The sequence below is a fragment of the Heterodontus francisci genome, chromosome 2 (genome assembly GCF_036365525.1).
Source record: "Heterodontus francisci isolate sHetFra1 chromosome 2, sHetFra1.hap1, whole genome shotgun sequence".
NCBI classification, from domain to species: domain Eukaryota; kingdom Metazoa; phylum Chordata; class Chondrichthyes; order Heterodontiformes; family Heterodontidae; genus Heterodontus; species Heterodontus francisci.
In genome coordinates this window covers 116,711,223-116,728,977 of record NC_090372.1, presented here as the reverse complement: position 1 = coordinate 116,728,977, position 17,755 = coordinate 116,711,223, and the positions used below count along the sequence as shown (strand labels likewise).

The window sequence follows — 17,755 nt, the reverse complement described above, 5'->3', positions numbered from 1 at the left end:
AACAAATGTAAGTCAGTTAACAACATACACTTGTTTGAGAAATTTATTTATGAGAAAAACACAATGGGTACAAATTTCCTCAAAAGTACAGAATTTAATTTGAAAAAAATTAAATTGACCTTTTTAATTATTAGAAATGGAAGATGGAAATTAATACTACAATACCAATTGCTGTCATCCTGAAATTAACCCAATTGTACAATCATCAACCTGTAAACAGGCACAGTGTATATTTGTAGTAAAAAAAAATCCACATAACCCAACCAGAGATCACAGGTAGCTGTTGAATTGCGTGGCTCCTCTCTTCACATTAACATAAATCATTATGAAATGTAGGCACCACTAAAAACAAAAACAGTGTTTTAAATACCATTTGTTGTCCAACAGATAACTAACATTCCAATAGGCTACAAAAGTTTAGATCCATTTATCTGAATATTCAAAAAGGAGATTTTCATTTCAGCATCAAAAAGTGCCTTTGTTCTAAAAAGGCTGCTCACATTGTTCTAACCTCAATACCACAATTGTCACATCTCAATTATTATGCACCAAGTTATTATAAAACTATTTTATACATTAAAGTAAGCAGCCCATCTGCATTTTGATTTCACAGATTCAGCACAAGCATGATAAATAAGCTTCAATTATTATTGCTATGGAACTTCTACATTCTGCATCCCGTTATGTAAAAGATATACTGGCAGATTTACAACAAGTTGTTCAGTCTTTCACAGATCATTTAAAAGCAAAACTTAATATAATTTTAAAACTAACTGCAAGGCACCACTGGTAACCGGTAACTAGCAGAACCATTAGAACGGAGAAGGATGAGGGGTGACATGATAGAGGTTTATAAGATGATCAGGGGAATAGATAGGGTAGACAGTCAGAAACTTTTTCCCCGGGTGGAGCAAAGCGTTACAAGGGGTCATAAATTTAAGGTGAAGGGTGGGAGATATAAGGGGGATGTCAGGGGAAGGTTCTTTACCCAGAGAGTGGTCGGGGCATGGAATGCCTTGCCTGGGGAAGTTGTTGAGTCAGAAACTTTAGGGACTTTCAAACGGCTTTTAGATAGGTATATGGATAAAGGAGAATGATGGGGTATAGATTAAATTGTCCTTGACAGAGGACAAAGGATCGGCACAACATCGTGGGCCGAAGGGCCTGTTCTGTGCTGTATTTTCTATGTTCTATGTATATACTTTGCACTGGTGTCCAAAGATTAAGAAGGTGAAAGCTGAATACAACTGCAGTAAAAAAAAAACTAAAGCTGATAATTTCACTAATTCTATCTTCAACCTATGCCACCCCCACCCTTATCCAAAACAAAGTGATAAACTGCCTCTTCACCAAGACTCCTGTCATGCCACAAGTCACTACTTTTCTCCCTATGATTACATTTTTAAAAAATATTTGGAACCCTGAACGACCTTTGTCCCACATCCCCAAAAAAAAAGGAGTTATGTCTGTTGAACCCCTGGCCAAGGGTGACACAATGCTATGCACTGGAAAGCACAGTTGGCACCACAGAAAAGAATGAACTTGGACTTGTACTATACTTTCACAACTTCAGGACGGCTCAAAGAGTTTTACAGAAAATGAAGTATTTTTTGACGAGTAGTCACTCAGCAGCCAATTTGCATACAGCAAAGTTCCACAACCACCAATTAGATAAAGATTTTTTTAAGTGATGGTTCAGGGATATATATGGCCCATTAGGGAGAACACCCCTGTTATTTGAAATTATGCTCAAGTTTCTGGATGCTGGGTGTTGAGGGTACTGACTGAGGGGACTGGTGATACTAAATGATATCTGGTCTATATTCACCCTGAAAGAAAAGGAAGTATTAGCATCTGCAAAATCACCAAAGGGTCCAAAAGCTTAGCTCTAGCCCAGGCACTGGCACAACAGGATACACGTTTAAGCCTGTAACTCCCATGATGGCAAGTTTCCAGTTCAGTCAGACAAACAAAAATAAATCATAATATAGCCACAGGATTAAATAACTGCATGTCTACATAGGTTGGTCTTACTTGCCCCTCCCCATTCACATTCTGTAAATAAAGCATTCATTTCATACATTGCTGTTACCTTTTGTCTGGTAAACAAGGGCCAATTCATTAACTCAAATGCAGTTTCTATGCACATAGTTGATGACAACTATATGGTGTATGTTTGAATACTTTATACAGCCCATAGTTCACTACCATTTCATTACCACACCATGAGTCATTTTCTTTGGTAATCTTATCCAGAAAGACCACGGTCTGATTGTGAACATTGCTTGATCCAGCTTGAACCTTCCACTTCATAACATCTTGTTTCAAATTTGACGATCGAACTTAGCCATGTTCTTGGGCTCACTGCTGGGAATACACCAGTCATCTGCTTCAGTACTACTTTTGTAATGTTTCCAAGCAGATTTATTGAAAACAGGCAGTCTCTCCACTGAATCTGTAGATAAAGCCTATTAAAATAATTGTAAAAGAAAACAATTATATGTAAAGGTTTCTCCAAATTTAAAACAATTAACATATCACATAAGCCACTATAGCTTTTCAGTACCCACAAGAATTCTCTTTTAGAGTTTGTTCTGGAAGTTACATAATCTGGTATCTTTTAAGTCATCCATAAATTAAGAAAAAGGAGGTAGTTGAGATACTGGATGAGCTAAAGATTGATAAGAGGAAGTATTGGATAGGCTAGCTGTGCTTAAAGTTGATAAGTCACCAAGGACGAATGAGATGTATCCAAGGATTCTGAGGGAAGTAAGGGTGGAAATTGTGGCGGCACTGGCCATAATCTTTCAATCTTCCTTTGATACAGGGGTGGTGCCAGAGGACTGGAGAATTGCAAATGTTCTCCCTTTGTTCAAAAAAAAGGGTGCAAGGATGAGCCCAGCAACTACAGGCAGTCAGTTTAACCTCGATGCTAGGAGAGCTTTTAGAAATGTTAATTCAGGACAAAATTAACAGTTACTTGGACAAATGTGGATTAATTAAGGAAAGCTAGCATAGATTTGTTAAGGGCAAATCATGTTTAACTGCTTGAGTTTTTTGATGAGGTAACAGAGAGGGTTGATGAGGATCATGTGGTTGATGTAGTGTACAGGGACTTCCAAAGGGCATTTGATAAAGTGCCACATAACAGGTTTGTCAGCAAAGTTAAAGCCCAAGGAATAAAAGGGGCATTGGTAGCATGTAAACGAAGTTGGCTGAGTGACAGGAAACAGAAAATAGTAGTGAATGGTTGTTTTTGAACTGGAGGAAGATTATATAGTGGGGTTCCCCAGGGGTCGGGGTGTTAGGACCACTGCTTTTCTTGGTCTGTATTAATGACCTAGACTTTGGTATACAGGGCACAAATTCAAAGTTTTGGATGACACAAAACTTGGAAGCAATGTGAACTGTGAGGAGGATAGTGATAAACTTCAAGAGGACTTAGACAGGCTGGTGGAATGGCTGGACCAGTGACAGATGAAATTTAATGCAGAGAAGTGTGAAGAGATTCATTTTGGTAGGAAGAATTAAGAGAGGCAATATAAGATAAAGGGTACAATTCTAAAGGGGGTGCAGGAGTAGAGGGACCTGGGGTATATGTGCATAAATTATTGAAGGTGGCAGACAGGGCAAGTTGAGAAAGCAGTTCATAAGGCATATGGGATCCTGGGCTTTATAAATAGAGGCATAGAGTGAAAAAAACAAGGAAGCTATGATAAATCTGTATAAAATCCTAGTTCAGCCTCAATTGGAGTATTGTGTCCATTTCTGGGCACCACACTTTTGAAAGGATGTGAAGGCGTTAGAGAGGGTGCAGAAAAGATTTACGAGAATGGTTCCAGGGATGAAGAATTTCAGTTACATGAATAGATTGGAGAAGCTGGCGCTGTTCTCCTTGGAGAAAAGATTAAAAGATTTGATAAAGGTATTCAAAATCGTGAGGGATCTGGACAGAGTAGATAGGGAGAAACTATGACTGTCAGTGGAAGGGTCAAGAACAAGAGGACACTGATTTAAGCTGATTGGCAACGGTGACATGAGGGAAAAAAAATTTTACGCAGCAAGTGGTTAGGTGGCTAGTATCTGGATTGCACTGCCTGAGAGTGTGGTGGAGGCAGATTCAATCATGGCTTTCAAAAGAGAATTGGATAATTGTGCGATGAGAAAACATTTGCAGGGCTGTGGGGAAAAGGTGGGGGGGAATGGGACTAGGTGAGTTGCTCTTCCAGAGAGCTGGCACAGACACGATGGGCTGAATGGCCTCCTTCTGTGCTGTAACGATTCTATGATTCTGGTGGCGCACAGAATGGTTGGCACTGCATCTGAACACTAGGAATGCTTGTCCACATTAGAGTGGAAAGTAATATAGTAATACAGTTCTCAGACTTTTAAAATAGAAAATATATTTTAAGACTTTTCTCCAGATATATTAAATGACATCAGGCATGTAATAAAATCACATCATTCATGGGACATAGGAGATCGGTGTACAGTACACAATTCCATATTTGGATCTAAATCTACTCCATATTTTTTGGTGATTTTTTTTCTTATTAACATCTTGGAATTAATTTTTGTGCTTGAATGGTACACATCACCCAGTGACAGCATCAAGCATTACCAGTTAGATGTAGAGTAAAGCACATCCTATTTTGCCCCAACCCCAAAACAGCACTGATTTAGGTCAAAGTATGAAGTGCCTTCTGCCCCAGCAGGTCACAATTAAAAGAAAGACTTGCATTTATATAGTGCCTTTCACACCCTCAGGAAGTTCCAGAGTGCTTTAAAGCCTATTAAGCATTTATAAATATAGTCAGTTTTAAAATAAGAAAGGGGCAGCCAATTTGCACGTATCCAGGTCTCACAAACAGCAATGAGATAATGACACTAGTTTATTTTTTAAAAAGTGATGTCGGCTGTAGGATATATATTAGTCAGGACATTAGGACAAATTCCCCTGTTCTCTGAAATAATGCCTTTTACGTCCACCTGAAGGGTCAGACAGGACCTCGGTTTAACATCTCACCTGAAAGACAGCACCTCCAACAAGGAGGCACTCCCTCAGTACTGCACTGAAGTATCAGCCTTGATTATGCACTTAAGTCTCTGGGATGGGAGTTGAAAGCACAACTTTCTGACTCAGAGGCAACTGTGCTCTCACTGAGCCATGGCTGACTTCTTAACTATTCTTGGACTTGTTTAAATCAGCAACATTACCAATTAATGCCAAAATAAGGGCAGTTTTGTGTTGAAAGATGAGAAACTGGATTGAGAATACTCAAATTCATTGCACAAAGGACCCTTACAGTCAGCAGCCAGAGAAACAGAGGAGACTTTCATACCATCAGTCTGCCCTGAATTTATATCAGGGTCCCAGAAGTGAAAGACCAATGTCTAATCTATTACTCCACCCAGTTCCCTATTTTCAGTTTTTAAACTAGGAACCTAACTTTACAATTTTACAAAAAAATTGTATAATGTTGTGGTTAATAACAACCTAATAAAAGGTTACATCATGAAATGGAATGCAGAATTTAACCCACATACCTAATAAACTAAATGGAGTTACTTTGCCACAGGACAGTTTGGAAACTCTACACAGATGTGCACTCATTCAAAAGATACAAGGGCAAGTCTTGCCTCGTTGCAATTGAGCATTCTGTTATGTCAATACCATTAAATTGTCTCAGGTTATCCAACTCACATAACAACCAAATTAAGAAGCAAGAACATAACCTGAAATGCCTTGGGTTACTTATTGTAGAGAAATTGTAAAGGCAACAATCCTTTCCAACATCATCAGGGATTCTTTACAAACAGGTGCTTAGAATTGGAAATTAGCTAACAGAACACCAATGTTTAGAAAGCACAGGGCTAATCCAGGAAACTACAGGCTAGTAAGCCTAACACAGATTGCGGGTAAAGCAATATAATGCTGTATCACTTAGATAGATATGATAACACAGGAATTGCATGGATTTTGTGGTAAAGAATTCTTCCCTCACAACTTTATTAGAAGTCTGAAGAAATAATGGGTGTCAATGGATATTCTGTGGATGTGATGTATTCACATAGTGAGGTTTTTGGTACAGTACCACACAAGTGTTCAGTCCACAGACAGGATAGGAAGGCAAAGAATAGGAGGCAAGATTCTGTGGTGAAAACCGAAAAAGCTAAAAGTGTTTGTAAATGGAGCTGCATCAACATAAAAACTAGCGAGCCTTTGACTTAGTGCAGACTCTGATTCAAATTCCTTCTTTGGCCTCCTTGTCTAGAGAGACAATGGGTAAGCGCCGAGAGGTGGTCAGTGGTTTGTGGAGCAGCGCCTGGAGTGGCTATAAAAGGACAATTCTAGAGTGACAGACTCTTCCAAAAGCGCTGCAGATAAAATTGGTTGTCGGGGCTGTTACACAGTTGGCTCTCTCCTTGCACTTCTGTCTTTTTTCCTGCCGACTGCTAAGTCTCTTCGACTCGCCACACTTTAGCCCCGCCTTTATGGCTGTCCGCCAGCTCTGGCGATCACTGGCAACTGACTCCCACGACTTGTGGTCAACGTCACAGGACTTCATGTCGCGTTTGGAGACATCTTTAAAGCGGAGACATGGATGGCCGGTGGGTCTGATACCAGTGGCGAGCTCACTGTACAATGCGTCCTTGGGGATCCTGCCATCTTCCATGCGGCTCACATGGCCAAGCCAAATCAAGCGCCGCTGGCTCAGTAGAGTGTATATGCTGGGGATGTTGGCCGCCTCGAGGACTTCTGCGTTGGAGATACGGTCCTGCCACCTGAAGCCAAGGATTCTTCGGAGGCAGCAAAGATGTAATGAGTTGAGACGTCGCTCTTGGCTGACATATGTTGTCCAGGCCTCGCTGCTGTAGAGCAAGGTACTGAGGACACAGGCTTAAAACACTCGGACTTTTGTGTTCCGTGTCAGTGCGCCATTTTCCCACACTCTCTTGGCCTGCCTGGACATAGCAGCAGATGCCTTTCCCATGAGCTTATTGATTTCTGCTTCAAGAGACAGGTTACTGGTGATAGTTGAGCCTCGGTAGGTGAACTCTTGAACCACTTTCAGAGTGTGGCCGCCGATATTGATGGATGGAGCATTTCTGACGTCCTGTCCCATGATGCTCGTTTTCTTGAGGCTGAATTTTAGGCCAAATACATTGCAGGCAGCCGCAATCCTGTCGATGAGACTCTGCAGGCACTCTTGTGTGTGGAATGTTAATGCAGCACCGTCAGCAAAGAGGAGTTCCCTGATGAGGACTTTCCGTACTTTGGTCTTCGCTCTAAGACGGGCAAGGTTGAACAATCTGCCATCTGATCTTGTGTGGAGGAAAATTCCTTCTTCTGAAGACTTGAACGCATGTGAGAGCAGCAGTGAGAAAAAGATCCCAAACAGTGTAGGTGCGAGAACACAGCCCTGTTTCACATCACTCAGGATAGGAAAGGGGTCTGATGAGGCACCGCTACGCTGAATTGTGCCTTTCATATTGTCATGGAATGAGGTGATGATGCTTAGTAGCTTTGGTGGACATCCGATCTTTGCTCGTAGTCTGAAGAGACCACGTCTGCTGATGAGGTCAAAGGCTTTGGTGAGATCTATGAAAGCAACGCAGAGGGGCATCTGTTGTTCGCGGCATTTCTCCTGTAGCTGGCGAAGGGAGAACAGCATGTCAATGGTGGATCTCTCTGCTCAAAAGCTGCACTGTGGCTCAGGGTAGACACGCTCACCCAGCTTCTGGAGTCTGTTTAAAATGACTCGAACAAAGACTTTCCCCACTATGCTGAGCAGGGAGATTCCACAGTAGTTGATGCAGTCACCGCGGTCACCCTTGTACTTATGGAGGGTGATAGGAAGGCAAAGAATAGGAGGCAAGATTCTGTGGTGAAAACAGGAAAAGCTAAAAGTGTTTATAAATGGAGCTGCATCAACATAAAAACTAGTGAGCCTTTGACTTAGTGTTGACATTCTTGCCTCTGATTCAAATTCACCCACTCTAATTCACACACCTTCTCATTCCTTCCTTTGTTTATTTCTCAATCCTTTAATCTCACTGGTTGAGAGATACAGTTTGTCTGGTTGTTAACCAAGGTACCAGACACCCTGGTATCTCACACTTCTAGCAACTTTGTGGGCAAAATTTTTTTAAACCTAAATGTGCAAGTGTAAGTCTAATCAATGAGCACACCCTCCAGCTACCCCCCACTCAGCAAAATCTGGTCCAACAGATTTATGAGTTGTCATTAATTGCACTTTTGGAAGAGCTGTATATAAAGTTTATTTGTGGAATACTGTATTGACCAGCTTCACATACAGCATCTTCTACTTCTTTAGTTAACTACCCCCTCTGCAAAAGGCAATTATTTTCTGTATCTTTATAAATTCTTTAAAGGAAATTTAAAGAAATGGCTAAGTCAGCACCTACTTTTTATATAATTATATAATTGACATTTTACATTACCTTTAAATAAATAATAGCATCTGTACCATGTCCTTCCATAGAGAACAGGTTAAGATCCCCTTGAAAATACTTAGCATAGAGGCGAGAAATAGGGAGACCATATCCAAAACCAGCCTGTTAAAGAAGCAAAGCCATTAATTCTTCCAGCATCCAATAATAAGACTTAAAATACAGTATCTTTCTGGAAGGTAGTTTCAATACACAAAGAAACTGCTTAGTATATACTTCTGCAGCAATAAAAAATGTTTAGAATTTATTACTAAATGTCAACACCCTTGCAGTTAGATATTGCAGCCACTTGGGGCTGAATTTTACGTCGCCCAAACGGGTCGGATGGGAGGCTCCGGGAGGTCATCCAGCCTCCAGCCAACTTTACGGTGGTCAGGCAGGTTGGGGGGGGGGGGGGGGGGTGGAGACAACGGCCTGCCCGTCCGAGGCCAATCAAGGCCCTTAACTGCCCTTGCCTGCCTGTACGGGCATTTTACCCGGGGCAAGCAGGTATGCTGGGGACATGAAAGGCCGCCCAGCAATAGCTGCCGGCCTTTCTGTGTGCCCGGGAGTGACATGGCAGTCGACCACAGGGTGCTCGATTGAGGGCAGCTCCCGCCTCCCAACCCACCCCTGGGACCCAAGACCGCCCCCCTCCCCCCAAATGATGACCCTCACCTTGTTGCCACGACCAATTACCCCACTGGCGAGGCAAGCCCAACTTACCAGAGGTCCTGGCTCCGTGGCGTCGGCTGGGCTGCAGTCCCATCAGTGGTCACCACTCCCGGTGGTGTTACTAGGACACATAGCTACCGGCCCGCTGATTGGCTAGCAGCTCACTGAGGCAGGACCTCCTCCCTCAAGCAGGTGGAAGTCCTGCCTCGGGACAATTAAAGCCCGGGGACGTGTTAAATACGAGTCGGATCCCTGGGCTAGGCGGAAGTGGGTTAAGTCAGTGGCGAAGTTCAGTCCGCCTACAGTAAAATCCAGCCCTTGGTGTGCAAAGGTTTATCAGGCAGTTTTCTGTTGTAAGACCACACATTTATTGCCCAGCCCTGAACACTAGATATTCCAAGTCACATTATCTTATACCTGTTGCTGGAGGTGGGGAGCCAGTCACTGACAGCCACAGTAACAGGCAAGTATACATTGGGAGTGTGGCGGGGGTGAGGCAACAGAGGGGGCTTCTGAGGTCGGGTCCTTAGCAAAGGATCCGAGACCTCATTGGAGGTTGTAGTGGTAGGATCAGGCTGTAATAAAAACAAAGTTCAGGAACTACTCAGCAGGTCTGGCAGCGTCTGTGGAGAGAGAAACAGAGTTAATATTTCAGGTCTGTGACCCTTTCAGGATCAGGCTGTGGTGGGGGGAGATCAAGGCCTGGTTGAGTGGGAAGGTTGGAGGCATTTGTTTGGTGGGGTGGGGGGAGGGGGTTGACCATTGGGGGGGGGGAGGGGGTGTGGCCCCAAACACTGAGGCTCCCCATGAAGACCCCTGGATCCAGGGGATAAGTGTGAAAGCATCTCCTGAATCCACCAAGTCCTAGCTTTGAGGAAGCTGTTGGGTTCGCGACTCGGGGAAACACAGCCAGCAGCTGTAAGAGTCTAAAGGTTGCATGAAAATGAGGCTCATAGCCTCATTATCATATTTAAAGCGCAACCTACCTCCTTGGATCAGGTTGGTCGGCTGCCCATCTTCCAGGTTCAGTTAAAGCCATATATGGGCAGGTTGGAGGCTGATTTGGGTCAGGAAACAGATTTCTGACGTATTAACCCCACACCCAACCCAAATTCGCCTTTTTTTTCTCCTACTTAAGAATCACTCCTATATCTCTGATACGTCACAGAAAGTGCACTGTGGAGTTTGTGTGAGTACAAATGTGCTGCTAGTTATGTTAAACTGTAGGTCACATTTTCCTTTTCTTTCCCCAGTACAAAAGCAACATTGCTTGTAACAGAAAATGGCTGCAAGGTCTGAACCATCATTGTCTGAGAGCTGGCAGTTTCAAAGTGTTAAATACAGAGATCTGCAGAAAAACAAATCAGCAGCTTACAAGTACCTGAAAATAAAGCTGCACATAATTTAAAAGCTAGAAAATAACTAATAGCAAAGCGCTTTGATTTTCTGGTTAGAGCAGCACATCTCAAGTTTTCTTAATTAACTTTTTAAGAAAATGTCCTGGGTGAGCACAAAGTCTTCATATGGCAAAACTTTCAATAATACTTAGTAAATCTGAAGTGGAATGACTCGTACCTATACTAGTTTCCTGTGCATAAAGTAAGTTACAATAATTTCTGTTTCCCCATCTTTGGTTGTATAATAAACACATCTGCAGCCCACAATTGATTAATAAAGTGATTCATAGCTTCACAAAGTGTGCCTTCATCCAGTTTCTTAGATTGATGCATAGAAACCATTACAATCAGAGAGGAAAGGGGTAATCAAAAGAACATTAATGAGGAACATTCAGCATCCAGGGATCAGTTGTTCACACTGTGCTGCCAGTGGCAGGAAGACTCTGCACCTCAGTGAATTTTTCCAGAACACAGCTACAAACCCAAAAGATCTACAACAGATCAAAGGACACATCAGCCACAGAAAAGACGTACTGGCCCTTTATAGCCCACCACACTTCCAGAGTACACTGGTGGCCTGTAAAGGGCTAGTATACTGCTTCACAGCACATTAAAAATGACATTCAGTGAGACAACATTGCATTGATAGGAGTACATTGCATGCAGTTTCTGTTGGTGGAGCACAGTGACCAAGAGCCAATCTGTTTAGCACAATGGTATGAAGCCAGCAGGTCTCCTTCCTGCAGCTCCAATACTGCTTTTCAATGGCACTACAAGCCATTTGAAATCCTACAAGAACGCACTCTGGAGCCACTATCCAGTTTTTCAATGGCTGAGATATCCTCCCCACTCTCCAATTCAGAGAATTAACAAGCAAAATATTCTTGGAGTGGCTTAGCAGCCATTACCCTTGAACTTGGTTTAGGAATATAAATTATGTTTAAACATACTTTAATGAAACTGTATAGCGGTAATGTTACTGGACTAGTAATCCAGAATGCTCCAGAAACATGAGTTCAAGTCCCACCACGGTAGCTGGAGGAACTTAAATTCAACGAATTAATAAATCTGGAATAAAATGCCAGTCTCATTAATAATGATCACGAAACTACTGGATTGTTGCAAAGACCTATCTGGTTCATAATGTCCTTCAGGGGAGAAAATTTGCCATCCTTACCTAATTTGGCCTACATGTGACTCCAGACCCACAGCAATGTGGTTGGCTCTTAACTGCCTTCTGAAACAACCTAGCAAGCCACACAGGGTGGCGCAGTGGTTAGCACCGTAGCCTCACAGCTCCAGGGACCCGGGTTCAATTCTGGGTAATGCCTGTGCGGAGTTTGCAAGTTCTCCCTGTGCCCGCGTGGATTTTCGCCGGGTGCACCGGTTTCCTCCCACAGCCAAAGACTTGCAGGTGATAGGTAAATTGGCCATTGTAAATTGCCCTTAGTGTAGTGTAGGTGGTAGTGAATATGGGATTACTGTAGGGTTAGTATAAATGGGTGGTTGTTGGTTGGCACAGACTCGGTGGGCCGAAGGGCCTGTTTCAGTGCTGTATCTCTAAATAAATAAAAAAGTTGCGTCAAACTGCTACAGAAAATTCAAATAATAATAAAACTGGATAGAACACCCAGCATCAACCTTGGCACTGGAAACAACAAAAGCACAACCCAGTCCAATCCAGTCAACCCTGCAAAGTCCTTCACACTAACATCTGGAGACCTGTGACAAAATTGGGAGAGCTGTCCCACAGACTAATCAAACACCCACCTGACAGTCATACTCACCGAATCATACCTACAGCCAATGTCCCAGACTTCTGCATCACCATTCCTGTGTATGTCCTGTGCCACTGGCAGGACAGACCCACCAGAGGTGGCGGTACAGTGGTATACAGTCGGGAGGGAGTGGTGCTGGGAGTCCTCAACATTGACTCCGCACCCCATGACATCTTATGGCATCATGTCAAACGTGGGCAAGGAAACGTCCTGCTGATTACCACCTATCGTCCTCCCACAGCTGATGAATCGGTGCTCCTCCATGTTGAATACCACTTGGAAGAAGTAGTGAAAGTAGCAAGGGCACAGAATATACTCTGGGTGGGGGACATCAATGCCCATCACCGAGTGGCTCAGGAGCACCATCATGCACTGAGCTGGCTGAATCCTCAACAAAGTGTTTGCCAGACTGGGCCTGTAGCTGGTGGAGAGAGAACCAAGACAGAGAAACCTACTTGACCTTGTCCTCACAAATCTGTCACAGTCGCATCTGTCCATAATAGTCTTGGTGCAGTGACCACCACACAGTCCTTGTGAAGACTAAGTCCCGTCTTCACACTGAGGACACCCTCCATCGCGTTGTGTGGCACTGCCACCGTGCTAAATGGGGTAGACTCAGAACAGATCTGGCAGCTCAAAGCTGGGCATCCATGAGGCATTGTGGGCCATCAGCAGCAGCAGAAATGTACTCAACTACAATCTGTAACCTCATGGCCTGGCATATCCCTCACTCTATCATCATCATCAAGCCAGGGGACCAACCGTGGTTCAAGAAGTGTGTAGGAGAGCATGCCAGCAGCAGTACCAGGCACACCTGAAAATAAGGTGCCAACCTGGTGAAACTACAACACAGGACTACATGCATGCGAAACAGCAGAAGCAGCATGCCACAGACAGAGCTAAGCGATCCCACAACCAAAGGATCAAATCAAAGCTCTGCAGTTGTTCCACAGCCAGTGGTGGTGGTCAACTAAACAACTAACAAGAGGAGAAGGCTCCACAAATATCCCCATCCTCAATGATGGGGGAGTCCAGCATGTCAGTGCAAAAGTTGCATTTGCAACAATCTTCAGCCAGAAGTGCCAGGTGGATGGTCCATCTTGGCCTCTTCCTGAGGTCCCCAGCATCATAGATGCCAATCTTCAGACAATTCGATTTACTCCATGTGATAGCAAGAAGTATTAAGGTATTGGCTACAGCAAAGACTATGAGCCCTGACAACATCCCAGCTGTAGTACTGAAGTCGAGTGCTGCAGAACTAGCCACGCTCAAGCTGTTCATGTACAGCTACAAACAGGCTCTACCTGACAATATGGAAAATTGCCCAGGTTATGTCCTGTCCAGAAAAAGCATGACAAATCCAATCCAGTCAATTACTTTCCTATCAGTCTATTCTCAATCATCAGCAAAGTGATGGAAGGTGTTGCCCACAGTGCTATCACGTGGCACTTATTCAGCAATATCCTGCTCACCGATTCTCAGTTTGCATTCTGCCAGGGCCACTGAGTTCCAGACTTCATTACAGTCTTGGTCCAAACATGGACAAAAGATCTGAATTCCAGACGTGTGGTGAGAGTGACTGCCTTTGACATCAAGGCAGCATTTGACTGAGCTTAGCATCAAGGAGCCCCAGCAAAATTGAACTCAATGGGAATCAGGGGGAAAACTCTCCGCTAGCTGCAGTCATACCTAGCACAAAGGAAGATGGTCGTTGATGTTGGAAGTCAATCATCGCAGCCCCAGGACACTGCTGCATGAGTTCCTCAGTGTAGCGTCTTAGGCTCAACCATCTTCAGCTGCTTCATCAATGACCTTCCATCCATCATAAGGTCAGAAGTGGGGATGTTCGTTGCCGATTGCACAGTGTTCAGTACCATTCACAACTCCTCAGATACAGAAGTAGTCCATATCTGCACGCAGCAAGACCTGGACAACATTTAGGCTGGGGCTGATAAATGGTAAGTAACATTCGCACCACACAAGTGCCAGGTAACGACCATCTCCAACAAGAGAGAATCTAACCATTTCCCCTTGATATTCAATATCATTACCATTGTTGAATCCCCCACCAACAACATCCTGGGGGCTACCAATGACCAGAAACGTAACTGGACCAGCCATATAAAAACTGTGGCTACAAAAGCAGGTAGGATAGAGAACCACTCAGAGCTATACTCATGTTAGACGGATAGCTCTCTGCCTGTGCTTGATGATCTTTTGCAGTGACCTGTCATGTATGAGCTTGATGCCTCGCAGGTGAATAAATCTGAAATTAGAACTCGGCGATCTGTTAACATAGGCAACTTGAAATGTATGCAAATTAATGGAACATAGAATTAAATTTTAAATGTTGTTATCTCCATGGCTCCATGCTACATGCCTATGCAGCCCACAAAAACAAACAAAGCCTTGGACACGCCTGGTATTGCACTATACAAAGCAGAACAGAAAGTCACAGATTTGATTACCCAATAACCCTAGGCGAAGGAAAGAGAAAAGAAAATAGCTGGACTCCTTGCTGGTGATAGCTAATCTGCTGAAAAATGAGAGTGCGTCGCTTCAGATGAGAACAAAATTGGGTTCTCCACAGTTGAAATCTGACACAGAATATCCAGGCGAAAGAATGGACAAGGTACAAGAAGGCTGCTGGCATCTATGCAGTGTGGCTCCAGCAAAAATCAGCACTTTAAGGAGATGAGGGGAGAAACTTGGGGGCCGCAGGTGCAAAAAAGAGATGCACATTTATATACATTTATATACAAGGTCTTTCTTACCAGAGGAGCTGTATGGGAATTCTGTATTACTGGTTTAGGGGCTGTAGAATACATGTAACTGAACAGTCGATCAATTTTACGGAGAGGGACGCCACCGCCTCTGTCAGAAATCTAAAAGAAAAGGTAATTTTGATCATCATAACCACTGGTTTCAAAAAACTCAGAAGTAAAAGTGAAAAGTAGTTAGTGGAATATATTCTTCCCAAATTGGAAAACAAGTCAAACAGATATTCTGCCAAATAGATACACAAAATAATAATGGAGATGAGGAAGGTAATTTAGCACATTTGATTCATCCAGAGATCCTAAGTCCTCCCTCCTCATAACATCCAACTGTTTCTGAAATGATTGCAGGGCTTTTACCTTGACTACTATTTTTGGATGCTTATTCCATATGTTGATCACTGTATACAGGAAGAAAAAAAGATTCCGATCCCTGTCCTAATAGTATTCCTCTCTAGTTTGAACCTACGTCTTTCTACTTCTGCAGTTTAAAGTAATATCTGGGTTAATTTTTTCTTTACCCTTAACAATGTTACATACCTCTTAAAATTACCACTCAGACACCACCCATGTGTAGCACTTTACATTTGTTTGCATTAAGTTTCATCTGCGATTGTTCTGCCCACTTGCACATATTGTCCAACTTATTCTGTAGCTCCTTAGTTGCCTCATCCAATTGCAATTCCCCATCTAGTATCGTCTGAAAGATTCTGAATCCAGGTCGCTAATGTAAATTAGAAACACCAGTGGTCCCGGCACTGAGTCCTCAGACACCACCACTCAGTACTTCCCCTTCCTTTTTTTTAAAAAAAGGAGGAATATAAGACTGATGGGTCTGCAGTTACCAGTGACGGTTTTAACACCCTTTTTGACTATGGGAACCACATTAGTCTGCTTCGTATTTACTTGTGTCTCTGTGTTGAACGACTCCCCCATAATTGTCACAAATCGGTGCACAGGCCCTTTCAGCACTCTGTGATTAATGTCATATATCCCTGGAGATTTATTTGTTTTGAGTCAGTCTAAGATTTATAACAATGTCAATCAGGTCTCTTTGGCAGTGTGTCTGAACTGAATTCACTCAACTTACTTTAACGGTGAGGTCTTCATTTCCTAAAGCAACCATTACTTTAATAGGAGGGAGAGAGGTGCTGGATTTGTTATTCTCCACTGTAGCTCGCATTGCATTCTGAAATAGAACAGAAACCTAGTGATGTGATTTATATAGGAATTATGATATTTCTGATATAATTTTCTGAATGCACACTTCCAGCAGGGTGTATTTTCTAAACAAATTTCTGATATGCGCTACTGCTGGGCGTAGCTCCCACTCTCACTGTTAAAATGAAACATTTCCCTCTTGATCTCAGTTCAGATGAAAAAGACAATACTCTATAGTCTCTACAATCTATAAAACTTAAATTTTACAAAGCCTATACCCAGCAAAATTCTGCTCTAGCCAGATTAACTTTCGTCCTAAATTGGAGACCTTGTTTCTATTTGAGGACATTGATAGTTTCATTCAGCACAATTCTCAGAGCTGGCGTGAAATTAATTCCAAACAAAAATAGAAATCTGATACAAAAACAAATAACTCTCATAACATGAAGAATTTCACATTCATTCAGTTTGAAGGTGAGAAATTTGGGTCTGAAACTAGTGTCTTAAATAAAGACAATTACAAGGGTATGAAGACAGAGTTGACTAAAGTGGACTGGGGAAATAAGTTAAAAGGCAAGATAGTTGAGAAGCAGTGGCAGACATTTAAGGAGATATTTCATAACTCTCAACGAAAATATATTCTATTAAGAAAGAAAGACTAGGAGAAGGATGAACCATCCGTGGCTAAGTAAGGAAGTTAAGGATGGTGAAGCTACAACACAGGATTACTTTCATGCCAAACAGCAGAAGCAGCATGCAATAAAGCGATCCCACAACCAGATCTAAGCTCTGCAGTCCTGCCACATATAGTCTTGAATGGTGGTGGACAATTACACAACTGACAGCAGGAGGAGGCTCCATAAACATCCCCGTCCTCAACAACAGGGGAGCCCAGCACATCAGTGCAAAAGACAAGGCTAAAGCATTTGCACCCATCTTCAGCCAGAAGACAGAGTGGATGATCCACCTCCGCCTCCTCCTGAGGTCCCCAGCATCACAGATGCCAGTGTTCAGCCAATTCGATTCACTCCACGTGATATCAAGAAACAGCTGACGGCACTGGATACTACAAAGGCTATGGGCCCTGACAATATTCCGGCAATGTGAACGAAGACTCGTGCTCTGGAACTAGCCGGGCCCCTAGCCAAGCTGTTCCAGTACAGCTACAACACTGGCATCTACCTGGCAATGTGGAAAATTGCCCAGGCATGTCCTTTACACAGAATGCAGGTCAAATCCAACCCAGCCAATTACCGCCCCACCAGTCTACTCGTGATCATCAGCAAAGTGATAGAAGGGGGTCGTCAACAGTGCTATCAAGTAGCACTTGCTCAGCAAGAACCTGCTCACTGACGCTCAGTTTGGGTTCCGTCAGGGTCACTCAGCTCCTGACCTCATTCCAGCCTTGGTCCAAACATGGACAAAAGAGCTGAACTCCAGAGATGAGGTGAGAGTGACTACCCTTGACATCAAGGTAGCATTTGACCGAGTATGGCATCAAGAAGTGCTAGCA

At 43.2% G+C, this 17,755-nt stretch overlaps 1 protein-coding gene across 1 annotated transcript in view; it reads right to left on the bottom strand.

The window, feature by feature from the left end:
* Positions 1-1,407: 1,407 nt before the first annotated feature.
* pdk4 (pyruvate dehydrogenase kinase, isozyme 4) overlaps positions 1,408-17,755 on the bottom strand; it is a 56,890-nt gene continuing 40,542 nt past the window's right edge. Inside the window, exons 8-11 of the mRNA XM_068009845.1 lie at positions 16,172-16,270; positions 15,079-15,189; positions 8,467-8,580; positions 1,408-2,468 (exon numbers count right to left, since the gene is read on the bottom strand). Coding sequence (XP_067865946.1) covers positions 2,325-2,468; positions 8,467-8,580; positions 15,079-15,189; positions 16,172-16,270 — 468 coding nt within the window. The 3' untranslated portion in view covers positions 1,408-2,324. The remainder of the gene's footprint in view (positions 2,469-8,466; positions 8,581-15,078; positions 15,190-16,171; positions 16,271-17,755) is intronic.